The 25809-nt window shown below is 38.2% G+C and overlaps 2 protein-coding genes across 6 annotated transcripts in view; one reads left to right on the top strand and one right to left on the bottom strand.

The window, feature by feature from the left end:
• AMMECR1 (AMMECR nuclear protein 1) overlaps window positions 1–25809 on the top strand; it is a 109157-nt gene that overhangs the window by 27464 nt on the left and 55884 nt on the right. The gene's annotated exons all lie outside the window — the stretch shown is intronic.
• LOC101271139 (zinc finger protein 322) lies at window positions 11211–13587 on the bottom strand. Its single transcript, XM_004281536.4, has one exon. It carries the CDS (start codon window positions 13012–13014, stop codon window positions 11806–11808), a length of 1209 nt encoding a protein of 402 aa, XP_004281584.1. The 5' UTR covers window positions 13015–13587; the 3' UTR covers window positions 11211–11805.

Here is a 25809-nt window from a genome sequence, read left to right as displayed (position 1 = left end):
CCTTGTGGTGCGTGGGCTTCTCCTTGCGGTGCGTGGGCTTCTCCTTGCCGTGGCTTCTCTTGTTGCAGAGCACGGGCTCTAGGTGCCCGGGCTTCAGGAGTTGTGGCGTGTGGGCTCTGGAGCACAGGCTCAGTAGTTGTGGCGCACGGGCTTAGTTGCTCCGCTGCATGTGGAATCTTCCCGGACCAGGACTCGAACCTGTGTCCCCTGCATTGGCAGGCAGATTCTTAACCACTGCACCACCAGGGAAGACCGAGGTGAGGAATTCTGAGTAATAGTTAAGCACACTAATTTCTTCCCCCGAGTGATGATACCCAGGAAACCAGGGAGCCCTTGGTTACTTAAGGAGGTGTCAACTACTGCAGATTGAAATTAGATCAAGTCATGCTAATTGCTGTCACTCTGACTGATCGGATGTGTTCTCTCCAACTACAACGACAAGGTGGCCTCTCTTTTCCAGGGTTGGAAAGGAAACCAGAACAATTTGAAAGTTGTTACTCAACTTGGTCTGGAGGCCTAGCCATTTCCCTGAAGTGGAAGCCTGATTCAACAACGCCTGCTCAGTCTCATTCACACTAGATGACCGCACCAGTCAGTGTCTCTGCAGTTTGATTTCTATTTGGGAAAAGCATCCCGGGAAGGAAAATTAACACAACAGTAAGAGGTGGTTTATCCTTCATCCCACTCTTTTGATATCCTACTCTTGAATTCTAGTAGGTAGAATTATTTTGTCTCTCTTAAATCTGCTACTTTCACATGAAGGTAAATTGTTCAAACTCACCTACCTGTGACTGACTTGACAGCAGCAGGTCTCATAATTGACAGAGTAAGGCAATCACTGGCAGTAAGGCGATTAATTCTCTAACCAGTCCAATTTTTATAACCACTGGTTATAAAATTCTGCTTAACTGTCTATTGGATCTCAAGAAACCATGAACTCCTGAACATGATTTAGTATTGAAGGACCTTTTGTCCCTCCTTACCATCAAGGGCAATGAAATAGTCCAAAGGAACCCTTAAGCTGATATTAAAATACAGTAGTAGCTAATGTAGGATACTTGGGAGAAGCCTGATGCTCTTTGCTGAGGTCTCCAGATTTGGGCCAATGAATTTATAAAACCAGAAGGGTCTGGTGGAAAGGGAAGAAAGAGAAGATAACCCTAAGTAATTTTTCATAAATGCTCTAAGTTTTTAGGGGTCATGTGCCCATACAGCCTTCATTATTCAGGGTGAGTCATAACCAGAGCCTGTATGGAGGTATTGTGAAACTCTGCAGTTCTTTAGCCATACTGGTGTTGGGTTCTTTTAAAAATAGACCATTTCCAGACAGTAACCATATAGTCTGAAATTCCCAGGACAGCCCTGGTTTCAGTCTGTCCCATTGTGTCCCTAAGTATGCTCATATTCGTCAGACTCTGTACCAGTTTTTGGTTTGGAAAATATAGACACCAAACATATAAGGACTTCCTTCTTGCCCACTGAGAAGAGTTCAGCGTGGCCTAGCCTTGCTCTTCCAACCCTGCCATTTTCATTGCCAGCAATTCTCTCACCCACTGCAAGAAATCTCTTAATACTGTCCCCATCTTGTTTCCTGTCTTTAACCCTTCATGGGTTAACTTCTCTTTTTTTCTTTGGCATCTCTTTGCTCAGTAGTCTAGCAAATGGTATATCTTTACACTCTCAGAAAGCTACTTGTATCCTAGCATTTGGGTGATACCCCTTTGAAAACTAGCACACTTTCTTTCTTCCCAGGGCATTCTTGGAGGTTGAGAATGTTAGATCCTCCAGCCTGTGAGATCCTCATCCTCATAGCCTTGTAGAACAGATTCAATAAGAAGAAGCCACCACTATCATTTATTGAGTGTTTACTATGTTCTAGAACTTAGGTAAAATTCTTTAAAAATCTCATTTAATCCTTACAAACTGTGAGGTTGGTATTATTCCCTTCTCACAGATAAGGAAACATGCTTAGAGAGGTTAAATAAGTTGTGCAAGATCCCTACTTAGTAACCTCCATTTGGAAATCCTTACTACATTCCAGGTAAAATGTTATTTGTGTGCATACCAGGCTCAGAATTGTGGATGATGTGGCCAAGCATTCCAACCCCATATTTGAAAAGAACCTTTACCTTTATACTTCTCCCTACCAGGAAATGTATATTTCTGTACTCTTGTTATATACCAGTGGTCCTCAAACTTGAATATGCATGAAAATTCCCTGGAGGGCTTGTGAAAATGCAGGTGGCTGGCCCCAGTCCCGGAGTGTCTGATTCAATAGGTCTGGGGGGTGGGGCCCGAGAATTGAATTTCTAACAAGTTCTCAGATGATCCCAATGCTGCTGGTCTAGGGACCACACTTTGAGAATCATTGTTATAGCAAATTATTATTCAGCATTTGCTGTGTTCTGGGCCCTGTGCTAAGCACTGGGGATATAAGAGTGAAAAGGGCAGACAGGGTCTTTGTTCTCCTAGAGCTTATAGTCTAGTGGGAGAAATAGACGACTGAACTAATTTTATTTGGGCTAAGTAAACAGGATCGACATGGAGAATAACACAGTTGCTATCCTCTACTTTAGATAGGCTGAGAGAAAGTCTCTTTGAGGAGGTGCTATTTAGTCTAAGACTTAAAGGATGTGAAGAGCTCATTAAGGCTTTCAGCATTGGCTTTTTTCAGCTCAACCTCTGTTTCTGTCACTGGTGATGACTACCTTGGGAGAACTCCATGAATTTCAGAGTGACCTCTGGGCAATTCATTCCTTGGCACTTTCTGTGGCCTTGGTCAAGCTGGACTGCATACTTCTTCCATGACTATTTTCCTTCCCTCTACCTCATCCCCCACCTTCCAATAAAGATACAGGGGTCAGAGGAATTTGAAGGGTAGGCTAATTTTGTCTTCTGCCTCCATCTAGGTCACATTCCTTGGTATCTAATGGCTTAGGAAGAATATATACCAAGGGATTGGGCCTGTGAACTTACCATTCATGGCCACTGCCTTCACCTTGTAACTATTTATCAGTGACATTTTAAGATTCTGTTTTATTTGCCAGTTGGCAGATTTGCCCGGAAAGGGGTGTCAGTATAGGAATCCGCGTGACTCCCTAGCTACCCTGATGTTGGGTTTCTTTAAAGAAGATTCCCAGATTCTTGTGTTCTAAGAGGACGCTTTCTGCTTTCCAAAAGTGCATCAGAGCAACACAAAACCAAACCTTGTTTTTAGTTGTGTTGACCAAACCTGGAAAAAATTTTAGGTCTTTGAAGATGACTTTGGTCCCATTTGCCCTTATCTCTAGGCCTCTGGTTTTTAGCTCTGATTTCAACTCAGATTTTTAGTTTCATTACTTATTCTTTTTTTTTTTGCTCTGGATCTACCGTGCCCTGATTTAACTAGCTTTTGCTTGGAACCCTACCACTTCTAGAACCATTTCCTTGATGTTCACTTTTATTCTGTTTTGATTAAACATTTCCTCTGGTATTCTGTTCCTGTAGAGGTAAAGGGACTCTTACTAGATATTTCTCTGGGTGTTTTCAGGCAGAGCATTTCTTTTGGCCTAGGTATACTTTTTTGGGATAACAGACTTCCTTAGTCACCCCTCTATAAATCCCTGAAGCCAAGGATGTTTATCAGATGCAGAATACTGGAAACTGACTTTTCTGGTTGCCGAGGATATCCTGAGTTTACTTAAGAAATCTTTTAAACAGTCATCCAGTGCATGCTTCATGGGCTGTGATGTCTCTTCTACATACCTAAGAGTCATATTTAACTACTTTACCCAGATTGAGAATCGCCTTTTCCCTGTGGATTCAGAATCTTCTTACTGTTAATCTGGTTCCTAATGATATAGAGTGGATCAGCATTTTTTGTTAACACATATATCAACCACAAGAATGACTGAAATAAAGAATGAAACGGTGTGCAAGCTCACTCATATCTGGAGATGATAAACTTTTTGTGTGGCTTTGGAGTCAGATAGCCCTGGGTGATAACGTAAGGTCTTCCCCATACTAGTGGTGTCTTAGGCTTAAGTAACCAACCTCTCGGCCTCAGTTTTCTCATCTGTAAATGGGGATAATAACACCTTTTTAAAAATAGAGTTGCTGTGAGCGTAAAATGCATATGAAAACACCTAATCGTACTTGACTCATAGTATGCTGTCATTGAATGTTAACGCTCACTTTCCTCCTTAGTGTTCTTTTGTTGTTGTTTTTTTAAAAATTTATTTAATCTGTTTACTTTGGCTGCTTTTGTTCTTTGTTGTGGTGCGCACGGGCTTCTCATTGCGGTGGCCTCTCCTGCCGTGGAGCACGGGCCGTAGGCGCACAGGCTTCAGTAGTTGTGGGGGTTGGTTGCCCTGCGGCATGTGGGATTCTCCCGGACCAGGGCCCGAACCCATGTCCCCTGCATTGGTAGGCAGACTCCCAACCACTGCGCCACCAGGGAAGCCCCCTTCCTTAGTGTTCTTAAAGTCCTGACCCATTTGACTGGGCAAGGCACAGTCTCATGGTGCACCTATCAGCACCAGAATCTTACATTTCCCCACACATGGAATCCATTCAGAACCACCTGTGAAATTATAATACTTATTATAAGAAATTATAATACTAAATTATAATACTCAAGTATCTCTACTTCTCCCAGGTATCCCAGGAAGGAAATTAACAGTTATTGAGGGGCTACTTATTAGAGGTTTCATTGGGCAAAAATGATGATAACATTAATAATTATACCTTTACTGATATGGCATTATAATACTTGGCAGTTTCCAGAACCTCTGAACTGGCTAGTGTCCTTGGATCCTTGTAGCATAGCAGCCTATCAAGCAGACAGTGCACTTGCCCCCATCTTGCATATCCATGTCTGAAGATGAAGGGAATTGAATGACTCTTTCTTGGTCTTCTGACTTGGATGGTGGAGTTGAGCCTTGGGCCTATGTCTTCAGACGCCCCGTGCCTATTTCCCTTCCCTTCCCACCCTATCCCAGCTCTTTTATCCTACTGTACCACATTGATTTGAACTCTGAGGTTCTGATACATGATTGACCCAATCACTAGAATTCTAAGAACAAAACATCTCTTAGGTTTCCCCCTGATTTTATCCCTGAGACATTTATCTCCCTAAAAGATATCTCTAAAGTGTGAAAATTTTACACTCTTCCTAGGGGCCTGAGAAAGCTGTTTATGCTTCCCCCCCCCCCCCCCCCCCCCGGTACGCAGGCCTCTCACTGTTGTGGCCTCGCCCGTTGTGGAGCACAGGCTCCAGACGCGCAGGCTCAGCGGCCATGGCTCACGGGCCCAGCCACTCCGAGGCATGTGGGATCTTCCCGGACCTGGGCACGAACCCGGGTCCCCTGCATCGGCAGGCGGACTCTCAACCACTGTGCCACCAGGGAAGCCCTGTTTATGCTTTTGATATAAATTCTGTGTGCCACAGTTAGACGTCCGCTGCACATTCAAAAACAGTATTGGGTTTAGACCCACAACAAAACTCTTTTGGTGTGATTCTCAGTCTTTTAGATTAAATTATTTTATTCATTCAACAAACATATATTTAGCCCTTACTGTGTGCCAGGGGCTAGGAATACAGCGATGCAAAAGGCATGTAAGCTCTTGGAGCTTACAATCTGGTGGGTAGACAGTAAACAAATAGGTAGTAGTATGTGCTGTGAAGAAAAATGAAGCACTTTAAAATTTTTGCTCAAACCATGAGGTAACTAAATTGCAATAGCTATCAGTGGCCCCTGGTAGACTTTATAAAAAAGCTAGTTATTGGGAAGATGGCCTCAGAAAAGGAACACTGTCTCTGACAGCCCTTAACTGTTCCTACCTTCCTTTCCATTCTTCGGACTAAAACCTTGCTTTCTTGTATGGTTTTGAGGAACCCTGACAGAATTGGATTGTAAGGATACAGCCAAGCACTTAAGATAGACTGAAGAGGAGAAACAAAATCTTGCAACAGACACCTTTAGAGTTGTGTTTATCTTTTATTCTTTAAGTGTAATGTCTTTATAATGTGTTACATGAAGAACATTGAAAATAAATGGATTTTAAAGTATTGATTCAACTATGCTACGTGTAACAAGACATAGTATAAAAAAGCAGCCTCCTCAGATGCTTCTAGTTTTATGGCGTAAGACTGTGTAAGTTCTTTTTGACATAAGTGCTTTAAAAGTTTTGAAGAACAGGGAGTCTGCAAGCTGGAAAGAAGCTATTCTTACCATGAGGCAAATATACTTGAGTTTAATTTTTAAACTATAACTGCTGTTTGACCTTAAATTAAGACAGCCTGTTTCCATTGTGGTGTTTTACCGGTTTAACAATGAGAACATTTAAAGCAGCTGCCACCAATTAAAATGATTCAGAAATACTGGTTGTAAATAAATATTCTTGAAGTTTTAACTCAGTGAAGTCAGTCTTTTTTGTTTTTTGTTTTGTTTTTGTTTTTTTTAGTTTTTTAGTGGCACTGTCTTTCTGGAAGGCAATTTGGTAAAATGCATCAAGAGCTCAAAAAATGTTCATACACTTTGAACTGGTAATTATGTTTCTGAAAAATCTATCCTTAGAAAATAAATCTTAGATCTGGATAAACTTTAATGCACAGAGATGTTCCCCATAGTTTTAATAAGAAAGAAAGGATTACTTAAATTATGGTACACCCATATGATGGAATATCATAGAACCATTAAAATATTTTTGAAGAATCTTAACCATGTAGGAAAATGTTTATGCAATTTAGTTGAAAAACAAACTAGACAAAACCATGCAGTATAATCTTAACTATGTGAAAATATTTTCATAGAAAAAGGCTGTCAGGAAACATTGTAAGTTTTCATTTTCTTTGTGTTGTGAGATTGTGTGGTTTTTATTTTCTTCGTTCTACTTTTCTGTATTTTCTTAAAATTTTTTACAGTGAACATATATTACATTTATAGTGAATAAAATATTATGTAAGTGTTTTGAGTCTTTCTTTCAGTGGGATGCTTTTTATTAATACCCAGTCCATTTATAGTATTATGACATAATTTTTATCTTTAGAGCATTTATTCTTTCTAGTGAAGTTTTATGTTTTTGATCTTCTGTTTATTTTAATTTTTATGATATACATAGTGTCAACAGTTTTATTTATGCTTGCTGTAATTTCCAAGTATTCTTCCTTAAAGCAGATAATTCAGTTCCACATTGGAATACTAATTTTTAGGTGGTTTATATCAAACAACACACATACATTCATAGTATGTAGTAAAGAGACTTGGCCCTGGAGCCACAATGCCTGGGTCCAGATCTTGGTCCTACCACTTAATAGCTGTGTGACCACTGACAGGTTAATTGTCCTCTCTGATCCTCAGTTTCCCTATCAGTAAAATGGGGATAATAATAATATCTACCTCATAGGGTTGTGGTAGGAATTTAAAGAGTTAGTACACAAATAGAACTACCATATGACCCAGCAATCCCACTACTGGGCATATACCCTGAGAAAACCATAATTCAAAAAGAGTCATGTACCAAAATGTTCATTGAAGCTCTATTTACAATAGCCCGGAGATGGAAACAACCTAAGTGTCCATCATCGGATGAATGGATAAAGAAGATGTGGCACATATATACAATGGAATATTACTCAGCCATAAAAAGAAACGAAATTGAGCTATTTGTAATGAGGTGGATAGACCTAGAGTCTGTCATACAGAGTGAAGTAAGTCAGAAAGAGAAAGACAAATACCGTATGCTAACATATATATATGGAATTTAAGAAAAAATGTCATGAAGAACCTAGGGGTAAGACAGGAATAAAGACACAGACCTACTAGAGAATGGACTTGAGGATATGGGGAGGGGGAAGGGTAAGCTGGGACAAAGCAAGAGAGAGGCATGGACATATATACACTACCAAATGTAAGGTAGATAGCTAGTGGGAAGCAGCCGCATAGCACAGGGAGATCAGCTCGGTGCTTTGTGACCACCTAGAGGGGTGGGATAGGGAGGGTGGGAGGGAGGGAGACGCAAGAGGGAAGAGATATGGGAACATGTATGTATATGTATAACTGTTTCACTTTGTTATAAAGCAGAAACTAACACACCATTGTAAAGCAATTATACTCTAATAAAGATGTAAAAAAAAAAAGAGTTATTACATTTAAGCACTTGAAAAAGGCCTGGCACATAGGAAATATTCAATAAAAGTTAGCTATGTATTTTTAGTAGTATATATGCACAAACATACATATATTGTCATGATCATTTGCAAAATGCTCCTTTCTGTCTGTCTTGTTCTTTTATACAGTTGTAATTTTAAAATGAAGATTTTTGTCTTATTCTCAGGTAATTGGTCAGTTTTCCTTTCATGCTTTGAAATTATTTTTTAAAGTTACTATATTTTCAACAATAGAAACCTTATTGATTTGTTTTCCAATCATGTTTTCTTTTTCCATATTTGGAATTGATGCTCAGTCATGTGGGCTGGATGGAAAGGAGGTTGGCTTTGTCCTAGGTATAAAAGAACTTCTGTTTATATACAAATGGTTAGTGTATTCATTGCCAGTTATTCTCATCTATTAAATTATTTACCTTATTTATTAAAGCGCTACTTTAGTAGAGAAGGAAGGGGATGGGCAGGTAAGTGGGAGTGTACCCGCGAGTAATAAAACTACACTTGTTTTATTTTAAACTCTATAATTCAGACTTCTCTTCTTTTTTTTTTTTTTTTTTTTGATTTTGGTGTGCTTGTGAGAGGAGGTGAGCTCAGGGTCTTTTTACTCTGCCATCTTGCCCACTTTCCTCTATACCACATTTTCTTTTTGTTTGTTTTGTTTTAATTTTTATTGGAGTATAGTTGCTTTACAGTGTTGTGTTAGTTTCCACTGTACAGCAAAGTGAATCAGCTGTACGTATACATATATCCCCTCTTTTTTGGATTTCCTTCCCATTTAGGTCACCACAGAGCACTGAGTAGAATTCCCTGTGACTACTCTAATTCAAACTGATCTTCCCGGACAGATTTGGGGTGAAAAGAGAGCTACCTTTTAGTGAATCATGCACTGGGCTTACATATATTTTACATATATATATGTAAAATAAATAAATAATATGTTCTATACATACTACATATAAAATACATTATAATATGTTGTCTATTACATATATATTATACTTATGTATATTATGTAATTTTGTAGTCCATATGAGAACTACCAATATTTTATTATAACTAAAATAATCATTTGCCAATTTTTCTGTCTTATATTACAAAATATGTTCCTATGGAAAACAATTTGGATTTAACTGATTACCTGTTCTCTATAGCTAATTACAATAATTTTGTCATTGCTCAGTTTCATTTCCTCGAAGAAGAGGTGCATTTGTGGTATGTTTACATTGTCCAAATGAGGAAAGACGCTGGGCAAGTTTGAAAGCATGAAGCTGGTCACTGAAAGACTCTAATAAAAAGATTTTTTTTCATCAGTCTAGTAGTAGTCAACTGAGACCAGTAGAGTCCAGACATCTGCATCTTTAACTGGAAATTTGTTTAGTGTTTAATGCCAAGAAAAATGTGGGAGAGGTAGGCCCAATGCGAAATTACATTTCCCCTGGTCTTTGGTTCTATAGCTATATAGAAACCCTGGACTGAATATGAAGTTCCATGTGTGCATTTCAGATCTGGAAGTAGAGCACTCTAGTTTAAAATAAAGTATTTTTTATCTGTGGGATTTATCTAAAACGCAAAGGTTTGGGGAATGTTCTTGTTGGTTTTAAAGAAGAGGGCTAGGTAAACTCTAGGGAAAAAATTAGCTTTCAGGGATGAGCATGTTCAATAGCTCAGGTGGCAAATCTTGCTTTCTTGTTGTATTAACGTGATGAAGCCGAGTAGGTCACCATCATTTCCAGACCCTATACACCACCTTTGGCTAATTTGTAGTCTGCTGTGTACCTAGCAGTTCAGCTGGAGGCTTTTTAAATCAGAGCCTTTAAATATACAGAGGAAGTTGTTGTGCTGGTGCTTGTTGGTAGGGCTGCTGTGTTCTTTCTTATCTTCCCAGGGAGTTTGGTCCCTTTGTTTAGCTTCTGTTTCATTTGTTTACAAAGTTATAGGCTTTGAAGTAAGCAGTTATATAGGACTGCCTAAAGAGAAGTGCAAGGCGAGAAGGTAAGCAATTATCCTTCTGACTTCACTACCTTATTTCCTCGGTTTCTCAGTCAGTGTCATTCATGGATTCTGCTTTTTTCTCGTAGGTTCTGCTCTGGCTTATTTTCTGCTATCCTAATTTTCTTTGGAAACTTATGTTGTTCTGTGCCTCCCACATTAGAAGCTGGTTCAATTTACTTTCTGAACATTGAGCTTTCATGGTGTTGCCTGATGAGTTGGTGGGAAATTTTTAAAAATAATTTTGATATGATAATTTAATGGCACATGTCACAGAATTTTTTCCTGTTTGTTCCATCGTAAAAGATTTTTGCGTATCTGATTTCCTTAATGTGGAGTTCCTGTCCTTAGGTGACTGCCCTTCTATAGATGTGGCATTGTGATTGCAAGGTTTATTCTATTAAGACTATGATAAATGCAGTGTTATCTAGCAGAGTAGTGAGGTAAATAGCTGAGCCCTAAGATTGTTTCAGTCGTCATAGCTGAAAAAACAGCCCTTTAAAAATAGTAATAACAAAACATACATACATCAGACATCATTCATAATTATTAATGACTTCCTCAAGATTTTTTTTTTTTTTTCAAGGTTACAGTCCTTTCCTTTATTGGAGTTCCAAATTTTAAAAACTGAAAGTAAAGCAATCATTAAGTGGTTCAGATAAAAGAAAAGCATCTTTACCTGAGTTTCCCATCAGGCCTACTCTGACCTGCCCTAGCTCCTTCCAGAAGTTGTTTCTGGGTATCTAAAAAAAAACAGTTTACATATTGACTCATTAAAAGTCATCTCTACTGTATGAGTCAACTAACTATGAGAACAGTTCTTCTCATACCTATTAAATGTACACAGTCCACAGTTAGATCTCTTACTAGAACAAAATTATCTGCAGAGTAGGTTCTTTGGGGCGCAATAAGGTAGGGATTTCCTGCAAGGCTTTTTTTTAGACTCAAGGTTATTTATAGGGTTTTTCACTTATGTGAGTTCCCCAGTATACCACAAAAACTGATCACTGACAGACGCTTTTCTCACTCAGAGAATTCATAAGGTCTTTCCTCAGATTGTTTTTTTTTTTGGGGGGGGGGGCGTGCAAACCCAAGAAGGCTCTCCACCTAATGCTTTTGCCACCTTCAAGGCAAATATAGAAATTTTCACCTGTATGGCTTCTCTGATAGGTAAGAAAGTCATAGTTCTGTTAGAAGCTTTCTTCACACTTGTGGGGGTCTCTTCCCAGTGGGGCGTTCTGACGTCCAATGAAACGTGCACACTCTCTGAAGCACTGTTGACACAGGGTATTAAAAATGCTGTCCACCAATGTGAATTCTCTTGGAATGAGAAGAGGTGACCATTGCTAGAAAGCTTTCTCACATTCACCAAATTTGTAAGGTTTCCCACCTGTAAGAATCCTCTTGTGGGTGATCAGATACAAGCTTGGACTAAAGGTTTTCCCAAACTCAGAGCATTTGTAAGGTTTCTCATTGGAGTGGTTGATAAGCTTCTGTAAGGACAGCTCTCTAGGCAAATCATTTCTCAACTTCCTACAATTGCAGATTCTCTGGTCCCCAGTGAAATCTGAGCTCTGAGGAAAGTCTGAGATTTGCTTAGAGTTCTTCATCTTAAGGAGTTCTCTTACATTGCAAATACATTTTTTATGGCATTATAACTTCTTGTCTGGTCAAGACATTTGTGAGGCTTCTGATGCATGGGGAGGGCTGAGCTCAAGACCTTTTTCACCCACATCACAGATATATGGTTTTTCACCAATGTGGATTGTCTGATGTTGAAGAAGTGCTGAGCTCTGGTGAAAGCTTTTATCACAGACACCGTATTTATAATGCAGCTCCTCTGTCTGAGTTCTCATTTTCTGTTGGGCAACAAAGTCCATGCCCAGGAGGAAGCCACTCTCACATGCAGACCACTGATGTGGTTTCTCTTCCATGTGAATTCTTTGATGCACAATAAGGTCTGAACTACAGTTGAAACTTTTCTCATATTCCAGGCATTTAAAAGTGTGAGTGTGAGTTGCCTGGTGCCTGATTAGGTTGGCGCTCCGAGTAAAACTTCGCATACATTCTAAACATTTATACGGCTTCTCACCTGTGTGGACTCTCTGGTGTACAATAAGGTCTGATTTCTGGCCAAAGCATTTCTCACAGGCACCACACTTATAGGGCTTCTCCCCAGTATGAACTCTTTTATGAACAATGAAGGCTGAACGGTGTCGGTAACTTTTCTCACACTTATTACATTTGTAGGGCCTTTCACCAGTATGAGTTCTCTGGTGGCTAATAAGATCTGATTTCCCACTAAAAGCTTTTTCACACTCCAGACACTTAAATGGTTTCTCACCTGTGTGAGTTCTTCGGTGTCTTATGAGGTTTGTACTTCGGCTGAAGCATTTGTCACACTCACTACATAGATACGGTTTCTCGCCTGTATGGCTTCGCTGGTGGACAAGCAGATCAGAGCTCTGACCAAAATTCTTGCCACAAATGTCACATGTATAGAATTTTTTACCTGCATGTGTTCTCTGGTGTCCTGAAAGGGCTAAGTGGTGCCAGAAGCTCTTCTCACATTTGCTACATTTATAAGGTTTCTCATAATTGTGGATCCTCTGGTGTGAAATAAGATCTGAGCTTTGGATGAAGGTTTTCTCACACATATCACATCTATAAGGTTTCTCCCCTGTATGGGTTCTCTCACACATAATAAGAGCTAAGTTTTCACAGAAGTTTTGCTCACATTCAAGGCACTGGTATATATGATCATCTATTTGAGTAATCTCATGCACATGAATAAAAATCTTTTTACCCTTCTGAGGGTATACATGATATATTTTCCTTTTTTGAGTTCTCTGATTATACCTCTCTTCTGAAGTGTACATTTTCTATGGCTCTCTCCTAGGGAGTTTTCCACTGGTCTTCCTGACCCATCATTTTCTTCACAGTCATTTTCTCGATGAGAACTTGAAAGATACATCTGTTTTAGGCCTTTCAGTCATGAGCAGCTCCTCTCTGCAAGTTTCCAGCATCATATATACTAATTCTTTACTTGGTATTTCCAACCCATAACAACAAAGACTCAAGACTATCTTCCTTTTGGCTCCAAAAGGTCTCTAGTCCATAACTATTCACAACACTCAATTCTTCCCTCTCCACGGCAGCAGACGGCGCCGCCCCTCCGCCTGGGACGGCACTTCCGGTTACTCTCCGGACACTCGGGTTTGGGTTTCCCGGCGGCCGCAGGCTCCTGGCGGTAAACCTAAGGGCCCACCTTCGGGAAAAGCAGGAAAGCCAACCTGGGAGGCCGACGAGAACCAGAAGCAGCACCCTTTGCGTGGCTCGGCGAGGGCAGTTGAGGCCAGGCCATCCAGGGGGTTCTTTAAGGGCCGACAAGGCCGGCTACCCGAGCCCTTTCAGCCTGGCTGGGAAGCGGCCGGCGCAGCCCCGCCCCCAAGAATCCCTCAAGATTTTTTTAAGTGTTGTAAATAAAGTTGTTCAGATTGCATTTATTTATTTATTTGTTTGTTTGTTTGAACTTGTACCGGGGGAGAATAAGAGGAGTGAGCTATTTTTGGCATGGGCTTAAAGAAGGAAATATCAGTGTGACTGGTAACTGACACTTTTGTCAAGTTCAGTTTATACTTGACTGCTTTGACTTTTTTTTATTTCATTACTTTGGATTTTAGAGTTCTTGATTTGATATTTTTAAGAGTGACATCTCTGGCCTTTTGGTTCTGAGCAGTGCGTTGCCCCTGAAATTGGTTGAGTCACTTCATATTCTTCTAAAAGTGCACCAGCTGTCAAAGCTGAAGAGATCTGTCCCTTTTGCTTTCTGCTTCCTGAACCATTTTCCTGCTTACTGTAGTCGTCTACTATTTGTGGTAGGCTTTTTCCACATTTAGTATGTGAAACCTACCACAGAGTTTGACCCTTAAAGTGACTCAGTGTTGAAAGGCTTTGAGACTTCCACTTTGGTCCATGAAGGAGTAATTGGTATAAGACTTGTTCCTTTCTGCCTCACATACCCCATAAACAACTTGAAACTGGACAAAATATATGAAACAATGTTTTCAGACATTGGGCAACAAGTAGCACAGGACTGTGATCCCTGAGAAAAAGGGAACAAACAAAAGGAGCCCTACAGTCACCCTGGCTTTCTGTCTGTAGGCAGTTTCTGGCCCATAGCGTTGTGAGAGGGAACCCAAGCAGAGCCTGCAGTCTTGTTGAATTGATGAGACAGAGATAGGAACTCAGGGAGGCCTACCTAGATGGCAGGAATTTGTAGAGCAGAGTACTGGAAGGGGCAGGGGGAGCTAGTCAGAGAAATAGCTCCAGAAATCTGCATAAATGTCCCCTTTATCTTCGGCTGAATTATGAATCTGTGAATGTGTTGAGAGAAACACCATGGGGCTGGGCAAAAAACTATTGCTCAGGAGCTATAAGCTGAAAATTTGCCAGATCTCATATAGGACTGAGAGATATTTCAGTTCCCACAGCAAGAGTTGAGAGACCTTGTTGAACACCCAGAGCGTTCAGTAGAGACTCCAGAAGGGTCATTCCTTAGTAGTTGAGCTAACGTAGCCCTAGAATAAAGCATACTTTGAACCCAAACTAACAAAACTTAAAACCTTGCAAGCCTTGAAAAATAATTATCCACAAAAAATTTAGATGCACAACAAAACAAACTTCAGTACTCTTTGAAGGAAGACAGTAAGATCAAAACACTCAAGAATGTAATGATTATAATAGCTGATATCCCAAAAAATTACTAGACATTCCAAGAAGCATGTGACCTATAACCAAGAAGAAGTCAGTCAGTAGAAACTGAACCAGAAATAACAGTTACAGAATTAGCAGACAAGGACTTTAAAGCAGCTATGACACTATGGTGAACAATTGAAAGAAAAACATGAATATAATGAGGAAAATTGAAGACATACAAAGAACCAAACAGAACTTCTGGAGCTGAAAAGTATTACTATATGAAGTGACAGATTCACCGGATGAGATTAATAGATTAGACTGCAGAAGAAAAGATCAATGCATTTGAAGACAACAATAAAAGTGTCTGATCTAAAACAGAGAATGCAAAAAACTGAAGAAAAAAGAGAGAAAGCCTCAGTGAACTGTGGGACAATATCAAGCAGACTCACATGTATGTAATTGGAGTCCCAGAAGGAAAGGAGAAGGAGGAATAGGCAGAAAAATAGTTGAAGAAATAATGGCTAAAAATTTCCAATTATTATGGAAACTATAAACATATAGATCCAAGAAGCTCAATGAACCCTAAGTGGGATAAACCCAAAGGAACCTACTCTAAGACTATTATAATCAAATAGCTGAAAACCAGTGATAGAGGGATCATTGAAAAGAAGCTAGAGGGGGAAAAAAAGAAACAGTACATATGGAAGAACAAAGATAAAAAGTCATACACATCTCATCAGAAACAGTACAAGTGAGAAGACAATGGAATGACATCTTTAAAGTGCTAAAGAAAAAAAAAAGTACTGTCAACCTCAAATCTTATCTCCAATGAAAATCTTTAAAAAAATGAAAGCAAAAATAAATGAAGGTGAAATATATTTTTTCAGACAAAAAACTGTCACCAGCAGATGTGACCTACAAGAAATATTAAAAGAATTTCTTCAGGCTGAAGGAAAATGATACCAGACGGAAACTCAAATCTCTGAAAGTAATGAAGAGTTCCAGATAAGTGCGGTAAGTGTGGAATGGATATGAAAGACTTTTTCCTCATTTTTAAATTTTTTAAAAAGTTAAGTGATTGTTTAAAGCAAAATTAATAATCTGTCACGGAATTTATAATGTATGTAGATATAAAAGGTATGACAATAGCCCCAAGGCATGGAAGGAGTGAAATAGAAGTATGCTGCTAAAGTCCTTACGTTATATGTATAGTGATGTAATGTTACTTGAAAGTAGATTACAATAAGTTAAAGATGCATCATTTGCAACCTGGAATAACCACCAAAAAAAGGTATAACTAATACGTTAATAATGGCGATAAAAATGAATACTAAACTATACTCATTTAATCCAAAAGAAGACAGAAAAAGGAGCAGAGAACAGATGGGAAACAGAAAGCAAATATCAAATATAAAGAACACAGCAATATGAAAGTTACATTAAATATAAGTAGTCTAAATAGTCCAATTAAAAGAAAAGACTGCATGAAAATGCAAGACCCAACTACGTACTACTGTCTGTAAGAAACCTACTTTAAGAATAAAGACACAGATAGTTTAAAAATAAAAAGATGGAAAAAGATATATCATGTAAGCACTAATCATGAGAAAGCTGGAGTGACTATGTTATTGTGAGACAAATTTGACTTTGGGACAGGGGGCACATTTCATGATGATGAAGTGGTCAGTTCATCAAAAAAGCAGCAATCCTAAAAGTGTATGCTCCTAACAGAGCCTCAAAACACATAAGGAAAAACAAAACATATAACTGAATGGATACATAGACAAAACCACAATTAGAATTGGCTATTTAAACACTCTTAACTCAGTAACTGATAGAATAAGTAGAAAAGTCAGTGAGAAGATAGAAAATCTGACCAACACTACCAACCAAATGTAACTAACTGATATTTATAAAACACTGGACCTAACACTACCAGAATAATATCTTCTTTTCAAATTCACATACTACATTCGCTAAGACCACATTCTGGGCCATAACACAAACCTCAATACATTCAAAACAACTGAAATAATACAGAGTATGTTCTGTGATCAAAATGGAATTAAATTAGAAATCAATAACAAAAAGCTATCTGGAAAATTCTTAAATATTAGGAAATTATGCAGTATACCTCTAAATAAACCATGGTCAAAGAAGAAATTATAAGGGAAATTAGGAAATATTTGAACTGAATGATAATGAAAACACAATGTATTAAAGCTTGTAGGATGCATGACTTCCCTGGTGGTGCAATGGTTAAGAATCCGCCTGCCAATGCAGGGGACACGGGTTCGATCCCTGGTCCGGGAAGATCCCACGTGCTGCAGAGCAACTAAGCCTGCGTGCCACAACTCCTGAAGCCCACGCACCTAGAGCCCGTGCTCTGCAACAAGAGAAGCCACTGAAATGAGAAGCCACTGCAATGAGAAGCCCGCACACCACACTGAACAGTAGCTCTGGCTTGCTGCAACTAGAGAAAGCCCAGCCCATGTGCAGCAACGAAGACCCAATGCAGCCCAAAATAAATAAATAAATAAATAAATAAATTTTTAAAAAACTTGTAGGATGCAACTAACAGTGCTTAGAGGGAAATTTATAGCTTTAAAATAAGGATCTAAAAATCAGTAGTCTAAGATTCCAACCTAAGGAGCAAGAAAATGAAGAGCAAATTAAACCCCAAATAAGAGGAATAAAATATTAGAAGAGTAGAAACCAATAAAATGGAAAACTAACAATAGAGAAAAATCAATGAAGCCAATAGCCAGCTCTTTGAAAAGATTAATACAATTGATAAACCTATAGCTAGATTGCTAAAGACAAAAAAGAGAAAAGATACAACTTACCAATATCAGGAAAGAAGGAATGGCTATCACTACGGATCCTACAGACATGAAAAGGATAATAGGGGAATATTATGAATAACTTTACGCCAATAAATTCTACAACTTAGATGAAATGGAAGAATTCCTTGAAAAACACAGATTACCAAAATTGACTCAAAAAGAACTAAAAAAGTCTGAATAGCTTTATATCTATTAAAGAAATTAAATTTGTAATTAAAAATCATCCCATAATTAAAATCTAGGCTCCAATGACTTCAATGATGAATTTTATCAAATATTTAAGAAACAAACCAACCTTGTAGAAAAGAGAGGATAGAATTCTTCCCAACTCATTCTATGAGACTGACATCACCATGATACCAAAAACTGACAAAGATATTACAAGAAAAAACCACAGGCCAATGTTCCTTACGTACATATACACAAAAATCTATCACCAAATAAAAAAATGAATGTCAATCTTTGCCTTACAGTGTATACAAAAAGTAACTCACAATGGATCATAAACCTAAATGTAGAAGCTAAAATTATAAAACTCCTGGAAGAGAATAGGAGAAAATCTTCATGACCTTTGGATAAAGATTTCTTTTACTGGACACAAAAACATGAACCAGAAGAGAAAAATTGATAAACTTCATCAAAATTAAGAACATATGCTCTTCAAAAGATACCGTTAAGAAAATGAAAAGGCAAAACACAGGCTAGACAGCTATTTGCAATACATATATGTGATAAAGATTGGTTTCCAGAATATATTTTTAAAAACCTACAGCTCAATAAAAAGAAGAAAAACAATCCAATTAAAAAAATGAGTAAATGAGTTGAACAAGCACTTCCCAAGAGAAGATATGTGAATGAATATTAAGCACTTGAAGAGTTTCGCAGTATCCTTAGTTATCAGAGAGCTACAAATTAAAACCACACTGAGATATCCCTACACATTAAGTTGAATTAAAAAAAAAGACAATACCGAATATTGGTGAGGCTGTGGAGCCACTGTCACACTCATACAATACTGGTATAAGGTAATTGGTACAGCCACTGGAAATTAGTACAGCCAATTAGAAAATCATTTGACAGTTTCTTATAAAGTTAAGCATATGCCTACTCATGGCTCAGCAGTCCTCTTTGTAGGTAATTACCGAAGAGGAATGAAAAGTTATGTTCACACAAAAACTTGAATGCAAATATTATCATAGCAGCTTTATTTATAATCGCCCCAAACTGGAAGCAACCCAAATATCCATCAGCGAGTGAGTTAGATAGACAAATTGTGATATATCCACTCAGTGGAATATTACTCAAAAATAAAAAGGACCAAACAACATGAATGAACATCAAAAGCATTGTTCTAAGCAAAAGAAGCTACACACGAAAGACTGCATATTGGTTGATTCCATTTACACGAAGTTCTAGAAAAGGCAAAGCTATAGTGACCAAAAGCAGGTCAGTGTTTGCCACAGTGCAGGAGTGTGGGGAGGGGGATTGATTGCAAAGAGACACAAGGGAACTCTCTGAGGTGATGGAAATGTTCTATACCTTGATTGTGGTTTAGGTTACCTGTATATACACGTTTGTCAAAATTCATCGAATTTTACACTTAAATGGCTGCTTTTATTGTATGTAAAGTATACTTTAATAAAGTTGATTTTTTAAAAGAAGCACTTTGGAGGTGAGGATGTCAATTCCATGTTTAAAAAAATCATAATCTCTTGGATATTTCATGATAGAGGTTCTTGAGAGGTTGAAGTGTTTTCCAAAAGGTAAAAGAGAAGGAGGAAGAAAGACAGCAAAGGCAACATAAGTTGCCCTGATACAACTGGTCTCAGTTGAGTACTTTGTCCCTAGATCCTGCGTTTCTTCTTCCCCCTAAAATGAAAAAGGCTTGCCGAATTCCTGCTGCAAAGCTGAGTCTATCCAGCTCCTTTCTCTCGAAGGAGCAAGTAATCCAATACAAGGACCTTAAAATCAACAGTTACCTTTCTAAACTCAGAAAACATGTGAAAAACAAATACATCACAGTTTTATTGCTGGTCTTACTTATGAAGCTGGCACATTACATGAGGTCTCCTTGGAATGGGAAACAAGATAAAAATCTAGAATGAAGAAGCTGAATAACTTTGCAGCTGTTTTTATATTATTTTTTTATAAATGTAACTTTTTTTTAATTTATTTTATTTTTGGCTGTGTTGGGTCTTCGTTGCTGCGTGTGGGCTTTCTCTAGTTGCGGCGAGTGGGGGCTACTCTTCGTTGCGGTGCGTGGGCTTCTCATCGCGATGGCTTCTCATTGTGGAGCACGGGCTCTAGGCACGTGGGCTTCAGGAGTTGTGGCACGCAGGCTTAGTTGCTCTGCAGCACATGGGATCTTCCCGGACCAGGGATCGAACCCGTGTCCCCTGCATTGGCAGGCGGATTCTTAACCACTGTGCCACCAGGGGAGTCCTGTTTTTATATTAGTGTTTAAATCAATCAGCATATTTATTTCCTACAAAAGGATGGTAGAAGATGGGTCATTAGCTGGGGAGGTAAGATATAGGGACAAACCTAAACCAAACCAAAACAACAACAAAATCCTTAGTTGTTTTCATTGTTTTGTCTTAAGTGTTATGAATTCCTTGATCATCCGGCATATAAATGATCAAATGGCAGTACCAAAACACAGTTCCACAGAAGTTTTTAATGGCATAAAAAAAGTAAAAGTTGACTGTATCAATCACCATTCATTCTAAAACCCCTGGATCTAGTTCCCCTAGTTCTCTTACTTTTGCTTATATTGAGTTCAGAAATCTTAGGACTTCAGTACAAGGTCATCTTTTTTGGCCTGGTCTGTTTTATATTAAAATAACTAATTCTTTTCATAGTTAAGGCTGAGTCTCAAACTTTAAAGCTCTTTGAACAAATGGTTTCAGAATAGGAATTCCAAATAGAAATTATTTCATTTTGGAAATCGATAGCAATTTGTCATTTAAAATTTATTTCATGAGTTAGATTTTCAGATAATAAAGATTTATGATTTGTTCCTATTATCAGAAGAAAGCACATAGTTATTTCATCCTTCAAGTGCTACCAGATATTAAATTTAATACACACTGCAGTGTAAACTAATAAGAGAAAATATGTGCAAATGGAGTATTTTTTTTCCCAATGCACTGCCGTTCTCATCTAATTTGGGACTTTAAAAATGAAAATAATAATGAGACTATCTCAATTTATCAAGCCTGAGACTGATTTTTTTTTTTAGTTTACTGAAAATTATTGATTTGGTCTTGCTAAAAGGAAGAAATGGTTCTTTCAGTTCACAAATTGGCAGAATCAAGGTAATCCTTTAAAGTATGCTTGTGATTCGGCTGTTTGTGTGTCGGTGGTGATTACCCTTGATTTACAAGACACACACACACTCAGCCTTCCCAATCATCTGCAAGACTTTTAGACTGCCTCTCTTCCTCTGGCATTTGCCAGTTAAATTAGCATTATATATATAATATGTATAAATATAACGCTGCTGTGATAGAATTTCTGGGAATACCAGGCAGAGAAAAGTAGTGAAAGATTGGTAATTCCTGATTCCCCCTTTCAGGTGTTTGTGGTCTTCTGTACCAACTCATGCTGTCTGTTTAAGGAGTGTCTCCTTATTTTCCTGAGCCCCATGGGATACAAGCTAGTTACAAAGGTTGGAGGGAGGAGTGTGGTATAAGGCTGTAATGGTGATATAATGTATTTTCCTTACCTGCAGTAAAGGATTGGTGTAGATGAGAAAGTGTAAAATGTTTTGGAACCTTACCTTCTCTTCCCACCCACCAACCGTATACCTCCTTCTATTCCTCTCCTTTCAGGGCTTCCTATCAATTTGAATTTCAAATTATCTGAAAGAGTTAAGCATCATTCATTCATTAATGATTCATTCATTCATTCATTCAAAAGCCTCATTAAATAATACAAATTACTTAAACAATCAGATCGGCACCTAGCTAAATAGTTGTTAACCAATGGTAAATGGGAATTTTGATTTGGTGGAAATTTGTAGATATTAGAACACCTGAGTTTGATGAAGGCTGGCTAAGCAATAGGAAAAAATGAAGGTTGCAAGGGAGTGAGAAAGGGTGTTGGGAGGCCATCAAAGATAAAATGTCAGATTTTGGTATGGGCTTCTAATGGGAATGGTATAGAAGCTTGCAAACTGGGTCTAGTGTTTCTAGGCCGATCCAGTGTTTCCAGTTTGTCCTGTTATCGTCTCAGCTAATTTCTCTTTCCCCTTCTGAGAGGAGGAGGAGGAGGAAAAGGAGATTTGTGCTTAGGCTAACCTAGGTGGTACTGTGTAGTGTTCATGTGGTATTCCTATTCACTGTTATTTTAGAAGACATCTAGGTTTGCTACTCACAATTTTAATTAAAAAATTAAATCAGTAGTGAGAAATTTTGGAGAACTAGCCAGGTTCTAACACTAACCAGTTGACCCTACACTATGCCTAGATAGCTTTTTGGTTTTCACCTGTAAAATGAAGAGGAAATAGAGTCTCTTCTTTTAATCTCTTAAAAGCTCTTTCAGCTAATAACCTTAGATACCTTATTACATAAACTTTGAACTATGTGCTAAAGTTCTTGTTAGCAATTTGCTATGGACTGAATTGTGTCCCCACAATATTCATATGTTGAAACCCTAACCCCTAATGTGACTGTATTTGGAGATAGGGCCAATAATGAGATAATTAAGGTTAAATGAGGTCATGAGGATGGGGCTGTGATACAATAGGATTAGTGTCCTTTTAAGAGATACTAGAGAGCTCATGTGGATGCTCGCTCTCCTTCTGAAGTTCAGAGGAAAGGCCATGCGAAGACTAAGCAGCCATCTACAAGCCAGGAAGAGAGCTCTCAGAAACAGAACCATACTGGAACCTTTATCTCCGACTTCCTATCCTCCAGAACTGTGAGAAAATCAATTTCTGTTGTTTAAACCACCTTGTCTGTGGTATTTTGTTATGGCAGCTCGAACAGACTAATATAGGATTTAACCATAATTGAGTATATTTTTACAAATTGAATCAGTTGTTTATATAGTCTGGAAATGAGATATATAGCTTGTTTGTGTTGAAATAGGACATGAAAGGTTTTAACCTGGTTGTGCAGGGAAGACTCTGCCATTTCTGTGTTTCTCTGAGCTTCTAGATACTGTGGAATTATGGTATTGAGTTGGATGTTATGAGTAATACAGTTGGATTTTTTGAACAGAGTTGGTGAGGAACCTGAGTTCAGTTGAAAAGCAACCATTATTTGATGACAGAAGAAAAGAACGAAGCTAGAGGACTTCTCTCTTTTCCTGTATCTACCTACAATATAAATAACTTTGTTGAATACCCCTGTTACAGTAATTAGTATATTGGTGGGGATTGACATTGTGTTGTTAATGTTACCGCCTACAAATCTCATTCTAAAGAAGAGCAAATTGCCGGAATAGGGGCTTGCTAATATCTAAGCGTATTTTTAACCTGTATTTGCCTTGGTATGGCAGGGGAGATAGGAGTTATGGTTAAAAAATTAAGTAAATACACCTTTTTCATAGTTGTACCCCTCTCCCACAAACATATTTCTAATCTTTCCTGGTCTGCATCAGTAGAATAGTCTCAGAAGGGGGGCACAGGAAGTGGCATGCAGCTTAGACTGGGGAGTATCCTGCTCAGATTTACATTGCTTTTCTGGACTTTTGCTGATTCCGTGCAACTACATTTCCCCTGAGAGCTACTATTGACCTGATAGTACTGGCTGCCAGTTGGCAGGGAAGATTTACCTAGATTAGGTGGTTATTTCCTGTTCCTGTCTACAGGCTTGGAAAAATGGAGAGAGTTTACTTTCCTCCAAACATTTCTCAGAACATAGTGGCACAAACTGTTCAGAAGTGGGAAAATTCCTTAAAAAGCTATGTCTGGTTACCTTCAGATAAACATTTCCATTAATATTTCATTTCATTTTGAGCCCCTTTCTGGTTTGTAGTATTTCTTCAATATATATAGGTAGCCTCAAACCATACGGTAAAAGTATTTTCCAAAAACATTCACTTTTTGTCTTACTATGAACTGTTTTCCTTATTTCCTTGTCATTGAGTAATCAGCTCCTCTCAACAGGCTCAAATCCCTTTTTCTACTTTGATCTGTCTCTGATTATGCTGATGTCTTATGTCCTTTTGTGAACTCATACATGTTTTAATAACAACATTTAAGAATGAAATTGCCTATTTCTTCCCTCTGTGTGTTGGGAAAAGAAAAACCTTTGTTGCTATGTTTAGATGATATGTATTGAATGTTCCCATAATCATTGCCCTGTGTAAAGTAGTTATCACACACAAGATACAATCTCTCATGCTCCGTGGTGTTTATTCTGTTTCAGTCTACTTTAAAATGCTTAACTTCCTAAGTTCTTTTCCCCATTAAGTATTGCTTTTAGATATTTTGGGTTTTTTAAATTTCCATATACATGTTCTTTATAAAAGACATTGGATGGGCATTTGCAAATGAAAAATTAGAGTCCCAGATTTTGAAGGAATAGTTTTATTCTGTCTACTAAAAGTCTGATTTCTTCCATCTTCAGGCATCTGTCCTAAACACAGTGGGGTTGTCAAGTAGCAATCCCTCCCATCTTTGACACAGATACTTCCCTGCAATACCAACCCCCAAAGAGGATGTTTCCTGGGGCAGGTAAGGAACAGGGAGAGTACAGATGATTCTGTATCTGCTCTACCTCTTATGAGGGCTCTTGAGAACATATACTCAACAGTGCCTAAAATTCATAGAATGTTAAATCTGGAAGAGACAATAACAAGTTATCAAGACTGGCAGACTACTTCCTGGTCCCTGAAAGTGTTGTGTACTTTTACATCTTATTATGGAGTGCCTGGCAAAATGCAGGCCACGAGCGCCTGGCAAAATGCAGCTTATCCTCTAGCACCCTACCCTCTGAGTGAATCATCCCTTCATCAGTCATAGCACAGCCTAATAAGAAACTGTGTATAATTTCTCCCACTATGTGTTTGAATGCCCTCCAACACATTTCATAGTGTAGTGTTTAATGGTGTTCTTTTTTTATTTACTCTACAAATTTTGAATGTTTGCTTGAATAGACAGGATTATAGTAAGAATGGCGTACATATCTATTTTAGTGGGATAAACAAGAGGATTGAAGGTAAAGTACTTGTAAATGACTTCCATGTTTTGATAGGAAATGAATTCACTCATACTTTTAGGTTTCCCCTCAAGTCACTGAGGAAGAGAATATACAACTTAGTTCTGTGTTATTGAGAAACCATCAATGGAATTTTAAAGACATGTTATAGATATATATGTTACAGTACAATTCACTTTGTTCTGAATCTGCCAAGGGACGTGTCTTACACACAGCTCTTTTGTATAGGCATTGCTATGGGCAAGGATTGACCTCTTACTGTCCATTTACTGGTTGCTGACGTTGACTCTACCAAATCAGAAGGTGAAAAATGAAGAGGTGAAATTCATCTTTAAAGATAACGTGTGTGAATTTTAGGATACTAGTATTTGTATGAGTAATAGAAGAATTGGTGAGAAAGTGATCCCATCTAATACTTATCTTCCTGATCAACTACTAGTCAGGAGCAATTAGAGATAAATTTCAGCTGGAGCACTACAATCTTGTCTCAACTTATAAGATAGTATATATGATGTAGAAAGCAAAACAAAAACAAAAAACCCTGGAATTTACCTTTTGCTTTTTATTTTAGGGCTTTTAGTGTCGGTCATCCAGCATGTGAATACTAACATTGACAAAACTTGGCCTTGTACTTAGTCATCTTTTTCAATGCCTCTGGGCATTTGGCTCTTGGAAGGAGGTAATTCTTAGTACTGTTCCCTGGTTTGCATTATTTATTTGGGAACCTGTCTGCCATTGTGGTTACTTGTCAGAACACAGCATAATTTAAATGTTCAAGGTGGGTGATTGAAGTACTTGAACTTTTTCCCCAACTGCTGATGACTGATTAGAGAGTACTCTAAATAAAGAATGTGTTCTCCAACTTAACAGCATATTATAAGAGATATATGACACATGGTATATCCCCCCAAAATTTTAATTTTTAGAAAACAGAAATGTATTATATTTTACCAATAAT

This window comes from Orcinus orca, chromosome X, assembly GCF_937001465.1.
Source record: "Orcinus orca chromosome X, mOrcOrc1.1, whole genome shotgun sequence".
Classification (NCBI taxonomy): domain Eukaryota; kingdom Metazoa; phylum Chordata; class Mammalia; order Artiodactyla; family Delphinidae; genus Orcinus; species Orcinus orca.
Note: the sequence above shows the minus strand (reverse complement) of the source record. Positions and strands in the feature narration are given on the sequence as shown.